Here is a 15,868-nt window from a genome sequence, read left to right as displayed (position 1 = left end):
TATTTTTGATTATTGAGAAAACCCACCCCCGTCTTACTATTTGATGGCCTTAACGATCCCAACATTCAAATTAGCCCATGCCCATAGAGGTGTGCCACTTTTACAGGCCGGTGGCTATAGAAAATCTTGTCACAAATTCCTGCCCATGCGCCCATCGCATGACTGAAAAAAAATATATATGTTCTTTTATTTACTAACCTATGAAGTATCCGCCTTTCATTGCAGACAAAGACTTAAGAGGCAATCATTTTTGTGGCGCTCAGACCCTCAGTAACATCTCTAATGTGGTTTAAATAACTGATAGTTTAAGTTTTTCTATTACCACCATGTAGATGAAAAATGCATAAAATATTTTAACAAGGCAAGGTAATCCAAGGAGATTGTTATTTTGTCTTACAAATTGGGTTATTTCCATCATAAAATTAAAGGGGTGAAAATCCCAGCGCCAGGATATTTCAGTTTAATATCATTTACAAGAAGGAAAATGTAACAGATTTAATGAGCTCGCAGGTCACTTGGATCCAGCTGTTTCCGATCCGCTTTATGAAAGGTAGAATGCTGCTTAGCTGTAGGAAGTAAGCATTATTACAAGCTCTGAAGGTGTTACAGAATCGATTTCTGCTTGAATGAATTAATTTAGATTATCAATTTATAACCAGCTACAGGAATCTCATCTGCACCACTCTTTGGCGAATGATCAGGTTCAGGACACGCTGGAGTGTAACAATTAGGGAGTCCATGTTTTTTTCTGGACCGCGCTGGCCATTTTGCTGTTTGATGGGCTTGCTAGACTGAAGGGCAGACTGAAAGGGGAAAAGAAAATGTTGCCCGAGTGCCGAGCATGTGCTGCGTGAAATCTAGCGTTTATGAAAAGAGCAGCCATTGTTAAGGCGGTACACGACTTGACATCATGTTTCCAGGGTATAACTTTTTTTTCTGTCCTTTTCAGCCCGGTCAGAAATATTTTTGCCAGTCACGTCAGGGAAGATTTACGTTTAGAGCTCCTCTTGGAAAAACTGAAAATCTGCACACCCTTTTTGAAAAGACGAAATATCATGCCGCTGACAGATACAATTAATCTGTTGCTTTGATGGGAAATTGTGTAGGGGAGGGGAAGACTAAGATTAATTAAGAGGCCGGTTTAAGTTTACTTATTATGCAGATGACCTAATGCCTAGAGTGACATTTCATTCTATACACGTGGCATGAGAGCGGCTTAAAGTTTTCCCCAAGAAAGATGAGAGATTATTCTATTATGTGTTTTACAGAGGCAGGGATGCTCCGGCGACGCCTCGAGCCCCTTCAAATTACGCGCTGCTCTCCTCGAGCACCCACTGGTCGCGATCAATGCGTTCTTCAAAGTAATTAGGAGTTTCTAGTTGCCGCAACAATATCCTTTTTCCTGGCTCTTTAGCTTCAATAGGTATAACAGTATTAAGTACCTACTGTACATGTGACGAGTACCACTGAACAGCGAGAGCCTAGAATTTGCAAATATAAACAAACGCTGAAACACAAACACGGCTAACATGTGGGAGGGGGGGGGAGGGAGTGCAAGAGAACACACAGCGATTCCCTTGCGGGAGCGAGCAAACATGTTGCCAAAGCTTGCTCCTGCAAGGGAATCGCCAAACGTGCACGCATTGCCATTGAAAGCAATGCAATGTGTGCATGTTTATGGCTGAAAAGCCGAAGCAATTTCTATAGGTCTTTAACCTATGCAGCGCTTGTGCGCTGAGTAGGCGAGACCTAAAAAGGGATCAAGCCAGGAGTAACAAACTACCGACAAGTAGGCAGAAGGCTGCTCTTCCATGAAACACAACCTTCTGCGAGGGTGCGAGTGGAGTATGGTTCCAGTACAATGAAATAGCCTACTCCTTATCCCACGGACAAGGCCAAGCTCAAGCAGATACGAGTTTTGTCAACAACTAACATATAATGTTCAAGTACCGTGGGGAGGAAGTCTATTAGGGGTGGAATCCCTCTCCACTCCAGTGCAAAAATTACACAGTTGTTTATAACCCTAACACAACCACAAAGTACTACAATTAACATCGGATTCCAGTTGACCTTTTGGAGCATGGTACAGTGTTTGATGCAGTTTTGTCTATATGGAGGCATCACATAGTGAGATGTGCTCCAAACATGGAGCAGTAAACCGTTAAATGTGCCCAAACACTTGCTGGGTAGAAGTGTGAGAACAGATAGTCACTGCACATGGATGTACAAACACTTTTTCTTATCCTGTTGTCTAGATCATAAATGTATGCAGACAGGAGCAACAAGATTTTGTCCTTGATTATCAAGGCTCAGGGAAGCCGAAACGTTATGATGGCGACGAAGCTGCTGAAAATAAAATAATTGCACTTTTATCTGGTCTGTGTCCGTACTTGTGGAGAGAAGGAGGCGAGAAACAAGCCACTGCTCGCTCACACAAAAACGCACACACACACACACACAATCCGTATGCCTGAATAAATATATATATGAATGTGTGACTTCCTATCCACGATCCTTTAAATGTTTCATATCTGCGATCTGTGAAAAAGTCCAAGGAGGAAGCGTGCCAAGATCAAAGTGGGAGGGAGACAGAAGCTCTCACACCTGCATCTTCAGTCTCTGTAATTTGCGAGGTAAGAAAAGAGTAGCTCAGAAGTATAGCCGGATGGCATATTCACGGTGGGAAAGCACTAAGGAAGTGAGGCTTGAAATTTCTGAGGGAAACAGAGATAATGGCAAATTTGGCAAACGTGGATCACGAACCTGAAGTAGCACGAAAACTATTTGCACGAAGACGGAGAGACCGAGTACATGAACACTCCTAAATTTCTCACTTAGACTAAGTAGATTAGTGATGTGCCTAGTTCTCATGGATCAATTACCGATGGGCGATAGTCGAGATCGGACGATTTTTAAGCTTCAGTATGTTGTGTGTTCTAAAAGTTGAGGTTGAAGGAGAAAAGGAGGATAGCTAGTATGCTACAGTAAATACCTAACAGAAGAGGTGTGATGTTGATGCCTTGAGGGACACCAGCTGTGCAGGAATATGGTACTTCCAAACCAAAAGGGAGGAAGCAACATGAAGACGGACTCAGTCAGCGAGGAAATGGGTTATCCAGTTCACAGCAGTGAGGTAGTGCCTCATTCTACAGTAAATGATTAATAATAAAGTCTACCAATTGCTGATGTACATCAGTTCCCCAAGAAAAAAACAAGCATTTACAATGCAATGGCTTCGCCTTGGCAAAAGTTAGAGCTATTGGCATTGCTCATGACATTTTTATTAGTTTTTTTTTAAAAACATAAATAAATGGCATTGTCATTTACAATGCCAATAGCAGGGCAGGAGAGCAAGCACAGGCAACGAGGGGGCAGGACAGCAAGCACAAGCAATGAGGAGGGGGAGAGGACAGCAATCACGAGCAACGGGGGGAGCAAGCACAAGCAAGGGGGGCAGGACAGCGAGCACAAGTAACGGGGGACAGGGGAACAAGCACTGAGGGAGAGGGTAGCAAGCACGAGCAACGGGGGGCAGGGGAGCAAGGATTACAATCCTCACCCCAAAAAAGTCCCACACAAAGAGGTCCCAAAAAAACAAACCACTGTTAACATTTTTTTTACTCTGAAAGTAAATATCATTCTTATATTGTGTCGAACATATATCATACCTCACTTAATTATGTACTCATTCGCTTGTAGCTCCGACTTTCGTTGTACACAAGAGGTGCATAACACCCCTGCTGTGCATTAGTATTTCATGTTTAAGGCTCCATCCCTTGCTAATAGTTACCTTGCAAGGGGACAGATCAAGACAGGGCAGCAGGTTGCACAGAAAGTAATACCAAAATAAATACAACCTCATCAAGCTGTAAAACGCCTTTGGGTGGCCAGTGGAACTCTCCAGATGAAGTAGACAGCGATCCACTGCCCAACCAGCCCATGGCAGCTGATAGGAGCGGGGAGGTGGGGCAAAAGCCCTTTTCGCCCAAGCCCCTCGTATTTAATGTATGGTTCAGTATGGTTCATATGTCCTCCAAGCCTTTCAGGGAACCTTTTGAGAAGAGCTAGTTCTTCCTTTCCATCTAAAATGACTCCCAACCCCACTATCTCCTACTCCCTCTCACCAGCGCTTTTGAGGCAGTGTCACAGCAAGCAACTTATATAATATAGGAAACTCCATGGAATAATTTGATTCTATGTTTAGGTCTTTCTTGTGTGTATATGATTGTGCCACACTGGTCCTGTAGGCTGTACTCCATCATTTGCCACATAATCAGACAATTTTTCACTCAAAATCTGTTTGCAATTAAAATGGATCAAAAGCAATCAAAGATCTTGCTCATGGTGTTCAAAACCATGTTAAGTGCTCAATCTCCATCTACCGAATATTGTATTCAGGCATTTAAAGAGGTGATCAGTTAGACAACATAGGGTAAACATCTAATATTGCCCACTGACCTAGGAAACAAAATCCTTAAATACCTGAACGTAATTTGAACAGGGTGAAATCAAAGATATGTTCCTTGTCATAAAAATAGCTTGTTTCTCTATTGACACATATTACTGTTTACTTAGCAGACAATGTTTTCAAATAAGCATGTTACTGGTTTGAAAACTATTTTGGGCCTTGGCAAGTGTGAACACTGCATTCCCAAAACATAAGTCTAAATTTAGAATGTAACTGCCGTGCACAGAATAAACAAGGCACGTCTTATATAACAGTGGACATAAATGCGGGCATGTCTGCTGCCTTTCTGCAGAGTGCAACATTATTTTTATAATGCATACAGACTATTTCATACCGGGAGCCAGAAACGGGTGTGTCCATGTGAGTTTCCATGCAAAACAACACCTGAATTGTTGGTAAATAACATTTTGATTGTGATCTGCTGCTTGCATCGAATTTACTTTTACAAGAGCTACGCTTTATTACAGCATTTGAGCCAGAGGTTCCATATGGTCATTTACAACGTATATTAAGATGAACATTTTTAATAATATTAATACCACAAAAAACGCCACGTAAAATAATGTGCCTTTAATTGCACACAAAGCCGAGTAATGTATTTACATTTCTTCCCTTGACACATAATGTATCTTTCCTTGCCACTTTGTCATTCCTTGCTGCATACGAGGTTCAACGCAGCTGCATATTTTTGTATTTAATTGACGCATAATACCAAATGCCCCTGAATGTAGTTTATAACTCCGAGCCTTCAGATCAATAGTACAAAGTCTGCGCTGTGCATGACGTTTCCACAGTAGTCTCTGGTGCTTAATTTGAACGGTTGCCGGTGGGGACCAGCAGCACTCATATTTGGGGACAGGCGCTTATTTTTCCACATAAGACTTTCATTCAGAGCAAAAGAGGGAAAAACAAAAATGTATAAGAAAGAAAAATTGAAAAGCAGTGAAAATGGGCGAACTCTGCCAGCTGCGGGCATCCGACCAAAACTTTGGGCCCAGCACACATGGTTTACAAATTAAGCACTGTAAAAGGGCCAACCTTGGTACGCCCTTCCACTTTAGGAACGGTCCAGAGTATTGTTAGCAGGGGCTGCCTAATTCCACATGGTAATATCCTCCAGCTCTCTACGCGGCAGATTCATAACAGAATACTTAATATTTTTTACCCTTCTTTTCACTTGTTCCACTGAAACCTGGTTTGCCTCGCAGGGTCACGTCAATGGAAAAAGTTCGCCCTTGTCCCATTTCGGCAGCAAATCCAAGAAGACATTTCTCTCTGACACGGCAAATTCAGAAAACATACATCATGATCACTTCGTGTTTCTCGCGCGGTGACAAGAGGCCGGTCAAAATGCTGATTCCTGCTCTCGCTGTGCGACTCTTAACACATGTTCATTGGCTTCCGCCTGCTGTATTATTCATGAGGCGCGGGAAAGAAACAGTTCAGTTGGGAGCCACCGCTAACGGACCCTGCTCTCTGCATGGTAGACGCGAAAAAGGGCAACCTTACCGCTGCGGAGTGGACAGCTGGAGGGCACTCTTGGGGCAGTTCCACAGGCAACAGACACATTGGAAATAAAAAAACATGGCGAGAAAAAAAAAATAACTACCGCCCACCGCCGCATGACATTCTAAAAGGGGCGGGTTGCGAAAAAAAAAAAATTGCAGGAACGCCCACGAATCTGCTCGGGGATTGAGTGACGCATCTCTGTTCCAATGGCTAGCCTCCATTTATGGAGCTAGCATAAGGAACAGAGAGGCGGGACAAAGCCCCATACTTGTAAACTAAAGTTTTTGCCTGCGCGAACGCTGCTGTGCAGCGGATCGCCAGGCGAAACCTAAAAAGGAGCTCAAAATGTAGTTCCCGAGTAGTTATTGACTGCATCAAGAATTGGCCAACCAAGTTTGCTACAGGACTCTGAACCATGCCACTCCAATTATATATTGCTTTAATGGGACAAAACCAAGCAGATTTTTCTCCTCAACTATGTTACAAAACAGTATTAGTAAACTTGTGCAATTTAAACATTAGTATCAGATCACACATCTTCAAACATACAAATTTAAATAGGCAACTCAAACACGTAGGAATAGCATACACCATCACAAACTGGTTTACAGAGGGGTACTCCATTGAAAGCAGGCAGGCATGCCTTCCAGCTAACGTAATGATCAATTTTAGGTCCATGCTCCTTTTTCCATTATATGATTCAATATGCTTCATTTCCATTCAAACTTTAGACTAAATTGCTGCATTTTTGCTGTGTTGCTAGGTTTTCACTAAATGAACGGACAACATACGAAGGAACAGTAAAATATTTTACAAATATGACAATAACGTAAACTAAACTGCATAACACGCCAATAGATACCAACATGAATTATAACCACCATTCACTGAATGACGTATGCCACGTTTTATCACACGGACGTTACATACTTGCGTTTAACAAAATGATCACTTTCCCCCATTGTTTTTTATTACTTTCTACTATCGTCGACAAGCTGATTGTCTCTGATGGGTAGGTATGTGGTTTTTTTTTTAAACATCTTATTTACAAACCCAACACTCATCTGAAATGTGTACATCTTTACACCCACTAAAATGTGTGAAAGAGTTCAGAACTGGATGTCAATACATTAGTAGATACCATTCTCAAGCATTTCTTCCGATCCTTCAGCAGATGTGCTTAATGATATAGTTATAGCCAACTTACTGGTACTGAAGAGAATAATACGACAACTACAGGATGTGTGCTTAGGGGCAGGCTCGTACATTAAACCAAATTTTACCTGAACTGATAAAGGCAGCTCATTTTCAGAAAGCTGGATTGGTTAAAGGAGTTTAAGAAGGCCGAGCAATCCCTGAAAATAAAACTGCCCTCTGTATGTAAATGTATTATTAATTCAACAGTTCGACGAATATCTCCATCGATAAGAAACAGGTCATAATTCAGTTTAAAATCCTTTAGGGAAAAGAGGAAAGTTAGAAAGAAGTCTAGCGTTTAAAAGGTATTGATCGCTTCCTCTACAAAGAATCAGGGACTTCACTTCAAATATATGTGAAATGAAGCCATTATAATCTACCTTACCATTGTAATAAACAAGCAACTGTAAAATGCATACGTATTATGCCCGTTTCTCTTCAGTAACTTTTAGGAATAGGCATATTATCCTGTTGTAGCAAGGCCACGGCTCTTTTCCAGACTCTTGTCCTAAGGCGACAGCTTATGCATTACAACAGAATAAGGAAATACCTGAATTCTGCCCACGATAAAAAAGTATCCCTTGTTAAACAACTGGACAAGTAAGTAGACCAGTTCCCAAAAGTCAAACGTCAGCAGACCTGTGTAGACCCTTCAGATATGTGCTGAGTCTGATGTGACATGAGAAACGTATGCACAGACTGTTGCCAGTAGCTTCGAAAGTGTGATGCAGACGAAACATGCTTAACTAGACCAAGGTTACAGCATTGAGTAGAATTTAATGATTATCCAATGGTATTAATGGAGCAATGATTTGCAATGACAGACGAGTGATGAAAATCAAATATAATGCCACCAATGAATGAACTGTTTCTCTAGGTGCTGCATAATAACGAGAATAGTTAGGAGCATGTCTAAGGCAGAAGACCTGGCACAATCGACTTCTTTTAAAGAGGATTTTAGAAAACTGAATGGCTTTCTGAAAATCATTAGGTGCAACAGTTTTTTTTAGGTCTTGGCTAGCGTAAGACTGCACACATGCGCAGTCTCGCTGGCGAGACTTAATGAGATAGCGTGAGTTTCACTAGCGAGGTTAAGCCCCGCTCCTCTTTTCCATTGGCTAGCGTCACCGTTCATGCTGAAAGGTGGCAGCCAATGGAGAAGAGGTCCTAGGGACGTTCTTCTTTCTCTTTAAGCCCACTCCTTTTCAGACTGGCTTACTTGCCTTACTGCTGCGGTAAAAGCTTTCTTATCTTCTTTATGGGGCCATCTGTTTAGCCCCATAAAGAAGATAAGAAAGCTTTTACCACAAACATAAGTCAGGCCAAGCCAGTCTCAAAGGGAAGGCAGAAAGAGAGGAAACGGTCTGTTATGGCGAGCGCTTGTTTAGGACTTGTGCCCTGGGAGTTAGTGAAACGCACTTGCGTTCTTCGCCTGCCCTGGTTTCCTCCCCACCACCCCGCTTCTATCCTCTACGCTCCCGTGCTCTCTCCTACTCCTGCGCTATTGTTTTCTTGCCCTTATGCCCTCACCCTCCCTGAATGCTCACTAGCCCTCGTGCTGGTATCGGTGCCCCGAGCTCTCACCCGTCCCTTCTCTCCTCCCTCCCCTCGCGTTTATAATAGCGCTCACGCTGCCCTCCCTTCCCCAACTGTTGTGTGATCTCCTCCCCCCTGGTTTACTTCCCAATAGAACCAACCCGACCGAGCAGCTGCCTGCAAGAAGGTGCCCTCCCTTTGACGTCACATCCAGTCAGCCCCTGACAACCGGAAAGGCGTCTGTAGCAACCGGGCACCTTGTCCGTGTGCCTAACCCCGCCCGCCCTCTGTTGTCCGTGTGCCTTACCCCGCCCGCCCACCCTCTGTTGTCCGTGTGCTTAACCCCATCTGCCCACCCTGTTGTCAGTGTGTTTAACCCCGCCCACCCTTGGTTGTCAATGTGCATATCCCTCTGTCATTTTTTGTGTGCATAACCTACCCACCGTTGTCTGTATGCATTATCTCGCCTGCCCGCCGTTGTCCCTGTGCTTAACCCTGCCCACCGTTGTCCATGTGCCTAACCCTGCTTTTGTTGCTGTGCATAAAGCCATTGTTTGTTTGCATAACACCACCTGCCATTCTCTGTGTACATTACTGTGCATGTTGTTGTCCTTGTGCATATCCCCGTTCATCCTCCGATGTCTTTGTGCCTATCTCCATCCGGCCGTTGTTCGTGTGCATAATCCCACCCACCTACCATTGTCTATGTGCATAACCCAACCTATCCAATGTTTTTCATGTGCATAACCCTGCCTGCCCTCCTGCTGCGGTCCTTGTGCAGAATCCCAACTGGCCACCCTCCATTGTTCGTGTGCGTATCCCCATCTGCACACCCCCTGTTGTCCGTGTGCATATTCCCTAACTGCGGTTGTCCGTGTGTATAACCCCACCTGTCCTCCCATTGTTGTCTGTGTGCATAACCCCACCCGCCATTGTCTTGTGTGCCTAACCCCACCTGCCCCACCATTGTTTGTGGGCATAACCCCACCCACCTGCCGTTGTACCTGTGCCTTTTAGTGTGCCTAACCCCACCCACCGCCATTGTCCGTGTGGCTAACCACATCCGCCGTTGTCTGAGTGCATAACTGCGCCGGCTTTTATCTTTGTGTCTAAAGCTGCTGTCCATGTGCCTAATCACCACCTGCCCGTCCGTCATTGTCCGTACGCCTAACCCCGCCCGCTCGCCGGCTGTTTGTGAGACTAACCCAGCCCGTCGTTGTCCATGTGCCTAATCCCCATCCGCACCTCTTCCTCTACCCCCTCACACTTGGTGAAGTCAAACCCCAGCACTATTGCTTATCTTGTTAGAGGAATATGCATGCATCCTATCTCGTCCTGCAACCCACACTTTTCTTGCACCGGCAGCGAAATGCAATAGGTCTCACATTTGCGAAAGATTAAGCTATTGGCATGGTAAAGGACAATGCCATATATTTATCGGTTTTCAAAACCAACACAAATAAAAAGTTTGACATTTACAATGCCAATAGCTCTAACTTTTGCAAAGGCGAGACCGTTGCATTGTAAATGTTTGTTTGCATTTCACTCCAGCTGCCACCGGGAGCAAGTTAAACTGTTTTATGGATTTGGGGCAGGATCTTGCTTTCAGAGCCCTCCAAATGTGTTTAATGATGTATTATACGCAATATCAGAGTGTACTTGCACAGGCAACTACGCCAAATGATTCAGAAGTTGGCTGGACTTAACTAAATACTACTAACTTTAGGTTATCCTCATCACATTGCTAATCTACTTGTGTGGACCATAGATGCACTAGCTTAGCCCAAGCATTTAATGGGTTCTCCAGAGAATCAATTCTCATTACTTAAAAAACAATAAGAAAAACTAAAGTAAATATTTTTACTTGGTACAAGGGGGTCTGGGTGCCAAAGGATAGCAATACTGCTTGTGTAGTAGGAAAACCCATTTGGTAGAGACCAAACATTCTAAGAAGGAACACATAATTCAGTCTGTAGACTTTCAAATCGGTACTGGATATGGGCAGACGAGAGTATCTTATCTTTTCTCTTTCTTCGAGCAAGTCTTTTTTTACTTTCTCTATTAACGGTTCTCTATGCTCTCTTTTGTGGGTCTATTATGCTTTGTTGAAAGGCTTATGATCCCTTTCCAGGTGCATTAAAAAATATTCACTCTGTTTTGCCTTCTTACTCAAATATTTGTACCCCTTCAATGGGTGTCGAAAGTTCTTGAAAATCTTTCACTGTCTAAATGAACCTCGTTGGGTCTCTAATTGGGCCTCTCTTATTCTCTTAGGGAATGCATTTCACCCAGTGTCGCCAATTTAGTGTTTTTTCATGGGGTTATGTACCGTAACACTCGGCATTAGTGTTACGGTTCCTGGACAGTGTTAGACAAAACTTTTTTACCGATTGAATTTACGTACCCTGATGAAGGGCTCAGTCCCGAAATGCATAGGGATGGAATGTACAATGTTTGAAACATCTTGATACAGTCAACATGTATGATTGAAAATACAATTTGGCGAACAAAGATTGATTTCATGTTTGAAAAAACCTTGAATGCCACAATTGTGAAATAACAATCAATGCCTAAATAATGAACTTGGTAAAAAAACACACATAAAGGCTTGTGGTTTTTATTTCCATGAAAGTATAAAGAAACATAGTGCCAACGGGAAGAATACAATCTACAAGGAGTGCTGGTTGGGCACAGTGTTATTAAGTTAACAGTGTCAATTTTTGGATTTCATATCAAAATCCCTTGGGTCAGAGGGAACTACCCACAAGCAACCAAGAAACTAAGAAACAGATAAACTTGATTACTCCTACGCTGAGAGTGTGACACACAATACCATATACATTTCAATCAAATGCTGCAATGTAGGTGGGAGCTAGTGCGACTGGCAGAGCAAGAACCAATCGATATCTACTCGAGTTGCTTACCAGCCCACCTAGGAATATTAAGTATTGATAATCAAACATGACAAAACAGACAATCTGTTATAGGCAGGCGGAGTGTATCAGCACATATAAAGTGCTGCTTGAGACCAATAGCACCAGCCTATTGACAACAACAAAATAGTTAAACTGAAAATGTGTTGCAGAGAACAGATGAAAATAGTGGTGCTAGTCAACAGTAGTACCATGCTTACACAATAATTATAAAGTACTGTAAAAAAAGAAAATGTAAGCTAACCGACTCAATGAATTTGCATTAAAGTTGCTTGTCTAAAAGTTGGTACGTTTAAAAAAACGACATGAATAATTTACTACTATTTTATCAGAAAACCATAAGATCTGCTTAAAAAAATAAAAAGTACACAAAGTGTCCTTCCTTTTGATTATCCAGATCTCATAAATGTTTGTCCTTGAAACATAGGTCCATTGCTTGTTAGGACAGCACAGCGCCTGAGGTCACTTGAAGATGGGTAAACAGCGGCAAAGTCTGGAAATCTTCCCTGGTCCATCAACTGAATTTGTTATAAAAGTGCAAATGATCAGCCCTCCAATATCTTGCCCGACATTGGTAGCACCATCAACTTCCTTGAGTGCAATGTACGTGTAGCAAGACTATAGTGGAACAACAGAGTAAGGTATTACTGAGGCAAAGGAAGCAACAGTGGTTATACCAAGAACATGTACAAGGATGTTCGCAAAGAACACCAGGAAAAGATGACAATCAAGGTGGTATTGGGTTATTTCTGATAGGAACTGCTAGTATGCTGAAGGTTAACACACAGCAAGATAAACACATGCAAACCACATTTTAGAAGATTGATTTTTTTTAGTGGTATTCATAACCCAACCATCATCAGTAAAGATCTGTCAAAATGGTGGCAATCTTGAAAAAAGTTAGAAGGTGAGGGGAGTCATGAAAAATGCCTTGTCTACCCCAAAAGGCGACTGCGGGTTGCAATTATTTGAGAGAGCTGTTTATTTTAATAACATTGAAAAGAGTAAGTGGGACACAATTGTGAAGCTGGCTGAATGAGGTAAGCAGTGATGTTTCAATCAATATTAAAGTCAGATGCACACTGGAAGACCACTCGCTGTGGCACATCGAGTCTCTTGGTTACTTATAGGATACTTCTAGTTGCTGTGAGGTGCAGAGGGGGACTAGTGCTAGGAAGAGATCTCATGGACTAGAAACATCTGACTTGCAATTACTGATTCGGCAACTTAATGGCTGAATAGATGAATATGGATTATTGCAGTGCGCCATGAATATTTCTAGCGAGCGCATACTCTTCAGATTTAGAGATAATGTTGTTGCTACTGCACCAGGCACTTGTTTGAGCCTCTGGTGTTAGAAATAGCTTTTCTGAATTGGGTTTAATTAACACGTTTTATTAATGTTGTCGTGTAAATAGAAACAGGATGTAAAATCCTCAGAGCTAATGTTCGAATAGTCTAATTGAAATGCTGACGAAAGAGAAACTAAACATGGCAGGCCAAAACCCTATACGAGTATCTGCTCTCTTAAAACAAGGATATGTAGAGACGATCGACTGCAAATGTTAGGTTGTGGCAATATGTTAAAGTCCCAGTACTGTGGTAATACAGCAATTAATTTCGAAGATAAGATCTTGAGATGTTAGTCCAAGATTAAACATTTGCATCTGAATGTACTCCCTCAGCTCGTGTCACAAATAATCTTATATAAATCTCTTTAAACACGTCACGATTAAGATAACCAAGTGGGGGAGCCGACATAGAGGGCCAGAGTAAAGAATTAATAAACAGCGTGTCGGCTGCACTAGAAAATGTGCAACTGTTTACTTGTTTTCACTATTTCACTGTTTTAATAGGTAATAATACAAAGTATTAAAAAAATGGCACTCCATTTTTTTTATTGAAAAAGTTGCAAAATGTTTTCATACAACTAGAAATACGTCGATCTCGATAAACGAACAGTATAATCCACTGAATGTCAAACAAAAAATCAATTTTAAAAATGCGACAGTTATAGAAAAGCAGACAGGCTCCCAATTCTAGCACTGTAAACAGTTAAGCGAATACCAGTGGGACGGAGAAAAAAAATGGGACCATACGCGGAGAGTATAAATAAAGCCTTCTGTACCGAGGCCAAGGCAGTGGTTTCAAAAGAACTGGTTGGAGCTTTCAGTATGTCACTTTCGAAACCAAATGGAGTGTTTTTGCTCTCGTGTACTCCAACGGATCCGACGCCATTCACAGGTAAGAAGTTAGCACTACTCTCTCCTCCACATCAATCGTAAGAATTTTTAAAGTCGCCCTCAAACATTTTATACAAATCACTGAAGGTCTCATACCTTCCGTTTGGTTTCACATCGCAAAGTTTTAGCCTTTACTCATACGGCATCAGTAAGTGACAGGACTAAAGGGACCAGACACACCTAGTTAATTGATCAAACATCCAAATAACACTGGTGCTTGATGCACCGTCCAAAGAAATCGCTCCCTAACAGCCTTAAGACCTGCAAGACAGTTTGTCTTCAGGACCAAGCACCGTGCCACGCCCCTACTGTACAGCTTTGACTTAAAACGAGTTGCGCCCCATCATTAAGTTGAGCGCACTAAAGTCCAAACAGCTGAACTCGCACAGGACTGCTTACGCCCTTCGACTTGTGTTTTCTGTCCGTCTTTAGCGTGTTGGCCTCTGTCCCTCCATGGTGTGATCTTCGCTAAGTAACCGCAGCTCTCCCTACAATCAAAACGACTAACCTATAGTCTTTGCAGTGGTTGGAATCCATGAGCGTTATGCATCTGCTCATTCTACGGGTAACCCTTCACCACCCGGCAATGGCGTGCCGGGACGTTCTTCATCGGACAGTGACCCTCAATCCCAACATGCCTCCGGCTACTCTTCCTCTTAACAGTTAGCTATCCAACAAAACAATGACACCTCTACACCTAGTCCTTTACTCCACACCTTGAGTCAATGTGGCTCAGGTACTCCCTCAACGTTTGCCTACAGTTTACTGCTCTCCTTGCCTTGTGTTCATCTGACTCACTTTTCAGGCGCCCATTTCTGATGAACACCCTCAATAACCATAAACTTTAATGGTCTACGCTCGTTATGCTGCGACTATCCCCTGTACTCCCTAACCTTTATTAGTTTCCACTTCTTAGTCTGCGCTCTTTTAGTTCAGAACTCCCAACATAGCTTCCGAGTCTGACCTCATCTTACCTACTCGTAGACCTCTGGGTCATATCCGTGTAGCACTGATAAACAATTACGTTTCCTACTTTATTAGGGACAGTCTCGCACATGCGAATCCAGACCCTCACTCCTATAACATCTCAATGTTATGGGGGTCCTCAATCAACTCAGAGCCTACAAAGCACCGTTGTCTCCGATGAGCTGGGGTGTGCCCACCCAGCACTGTCTGTGCACAAGTATACCCCCGCCCCTACTCGATGAAGTTGGCTCATAAGTTCGCATTAGGCTTGACTTGCCGTAAGTACCCTCGAGCCGTGGGTGTGTCCCGCCCCCTTGTCCCCTGACCCAGGTAACCCCCCAAAAGAACCCGCTGTAGCCTCACCCTTAATGACGTTGCTGTAGATGGTCGCCCTGAACTCCTCCTTTGCCCGTGTGTCAAAATCCTGCCCATGAATAATGCGCATTTGCTTGAGGAAGGTGGATTTGCCGCTTTCGCCCGCACCCAACAGCAGGATCTTCACAAGCCGTTTGACATGGGTCTTCTCCCGTGAAAGGCTCTTATCGATCTCCCGCGACTTTCGCTGCTGCTCGGCTTCGCGGGTATTAAGCACACAGTGTGGAAAGCAGACGGAGAGCACAGAACGGGTGGGCAGGAAGTCCGCCATCTTTGCAGAGCTTCATGCGAGGGAGGCCAAGAAAGGAGCGCGCACGACCCGCCCTGAGAGGCCCGGCCCGCAACCTCCGCCGTCCTCTCGCCAGCTCTGATCCTGAACACGGGAGCGCGCGCGCAGAACTGCATGACACCAATGTGGGCGGGTTTGTTTCGCCCGTTCCTAAGATGGCCGCTGGCGAAGATTGATTAAAATGAGCTTAGCTTCCCCAGTCTACTATCCTACCCTACGAGTAATATTTTGCCCAAATCTATTATGGCGGTACACAACGCCTGCGCAGTTTAGAGCGCTGAAGCTCCTTTCACTGCTGAACTAACAACCGGCCTGCGCGTGAACAGGCCGATTGCCGACGCATACTAAAGCC

The 15,868-nt window shown here is 43.4% G+C and overlaps 1 protein-coding gene across 1 annotated transcript in view; it reads right to left on the bottom strand.

The window, feature by feature from the left end:
• The window catches only part of GNA13 (G protein subunit alpha 13), a 201,225-nt gene extending 185,557 nt beyond the window's left edge, over positions 1-15,668 (bottom strand). Inside the window, exon 1 of the mRNA XM_086930946.1 lies at positions 15,216-15,668. Within this exon, the coding sequence (XP_086787072.1) occupies positions 15,216-15,498 (283 nt within the window). The 5' untranslated portion in view covers positions 15,499-15,668. The remainder of the gene's footprint in view (positions 1-15,215) is intronic.
• Between the last annotated feature and the right edge of the window lie 200 nt (positions 15,669-15,868).

The sequence above is a fragment of the Lissotriton vulgaris genome, chromosome 7 (assembly GCF_964263255.1).
Source record: "Lissotriton vulgaris chromosome 7, aLisVul1.2, whole genome shotgun sequence".
In the NCBI taxonomy this organism is placed as follows: Eukaryota; Metazoa; Chordata; class Amphibia; order Caudata; family Salamandridae; genus Lissotriton; species Lissotriton vulgaris.
The sequence above is the reverse complement of the archived record's forward strand: the minus strand, read 5'-3'. Positions and strand labels throughout refer to the sequence as shown.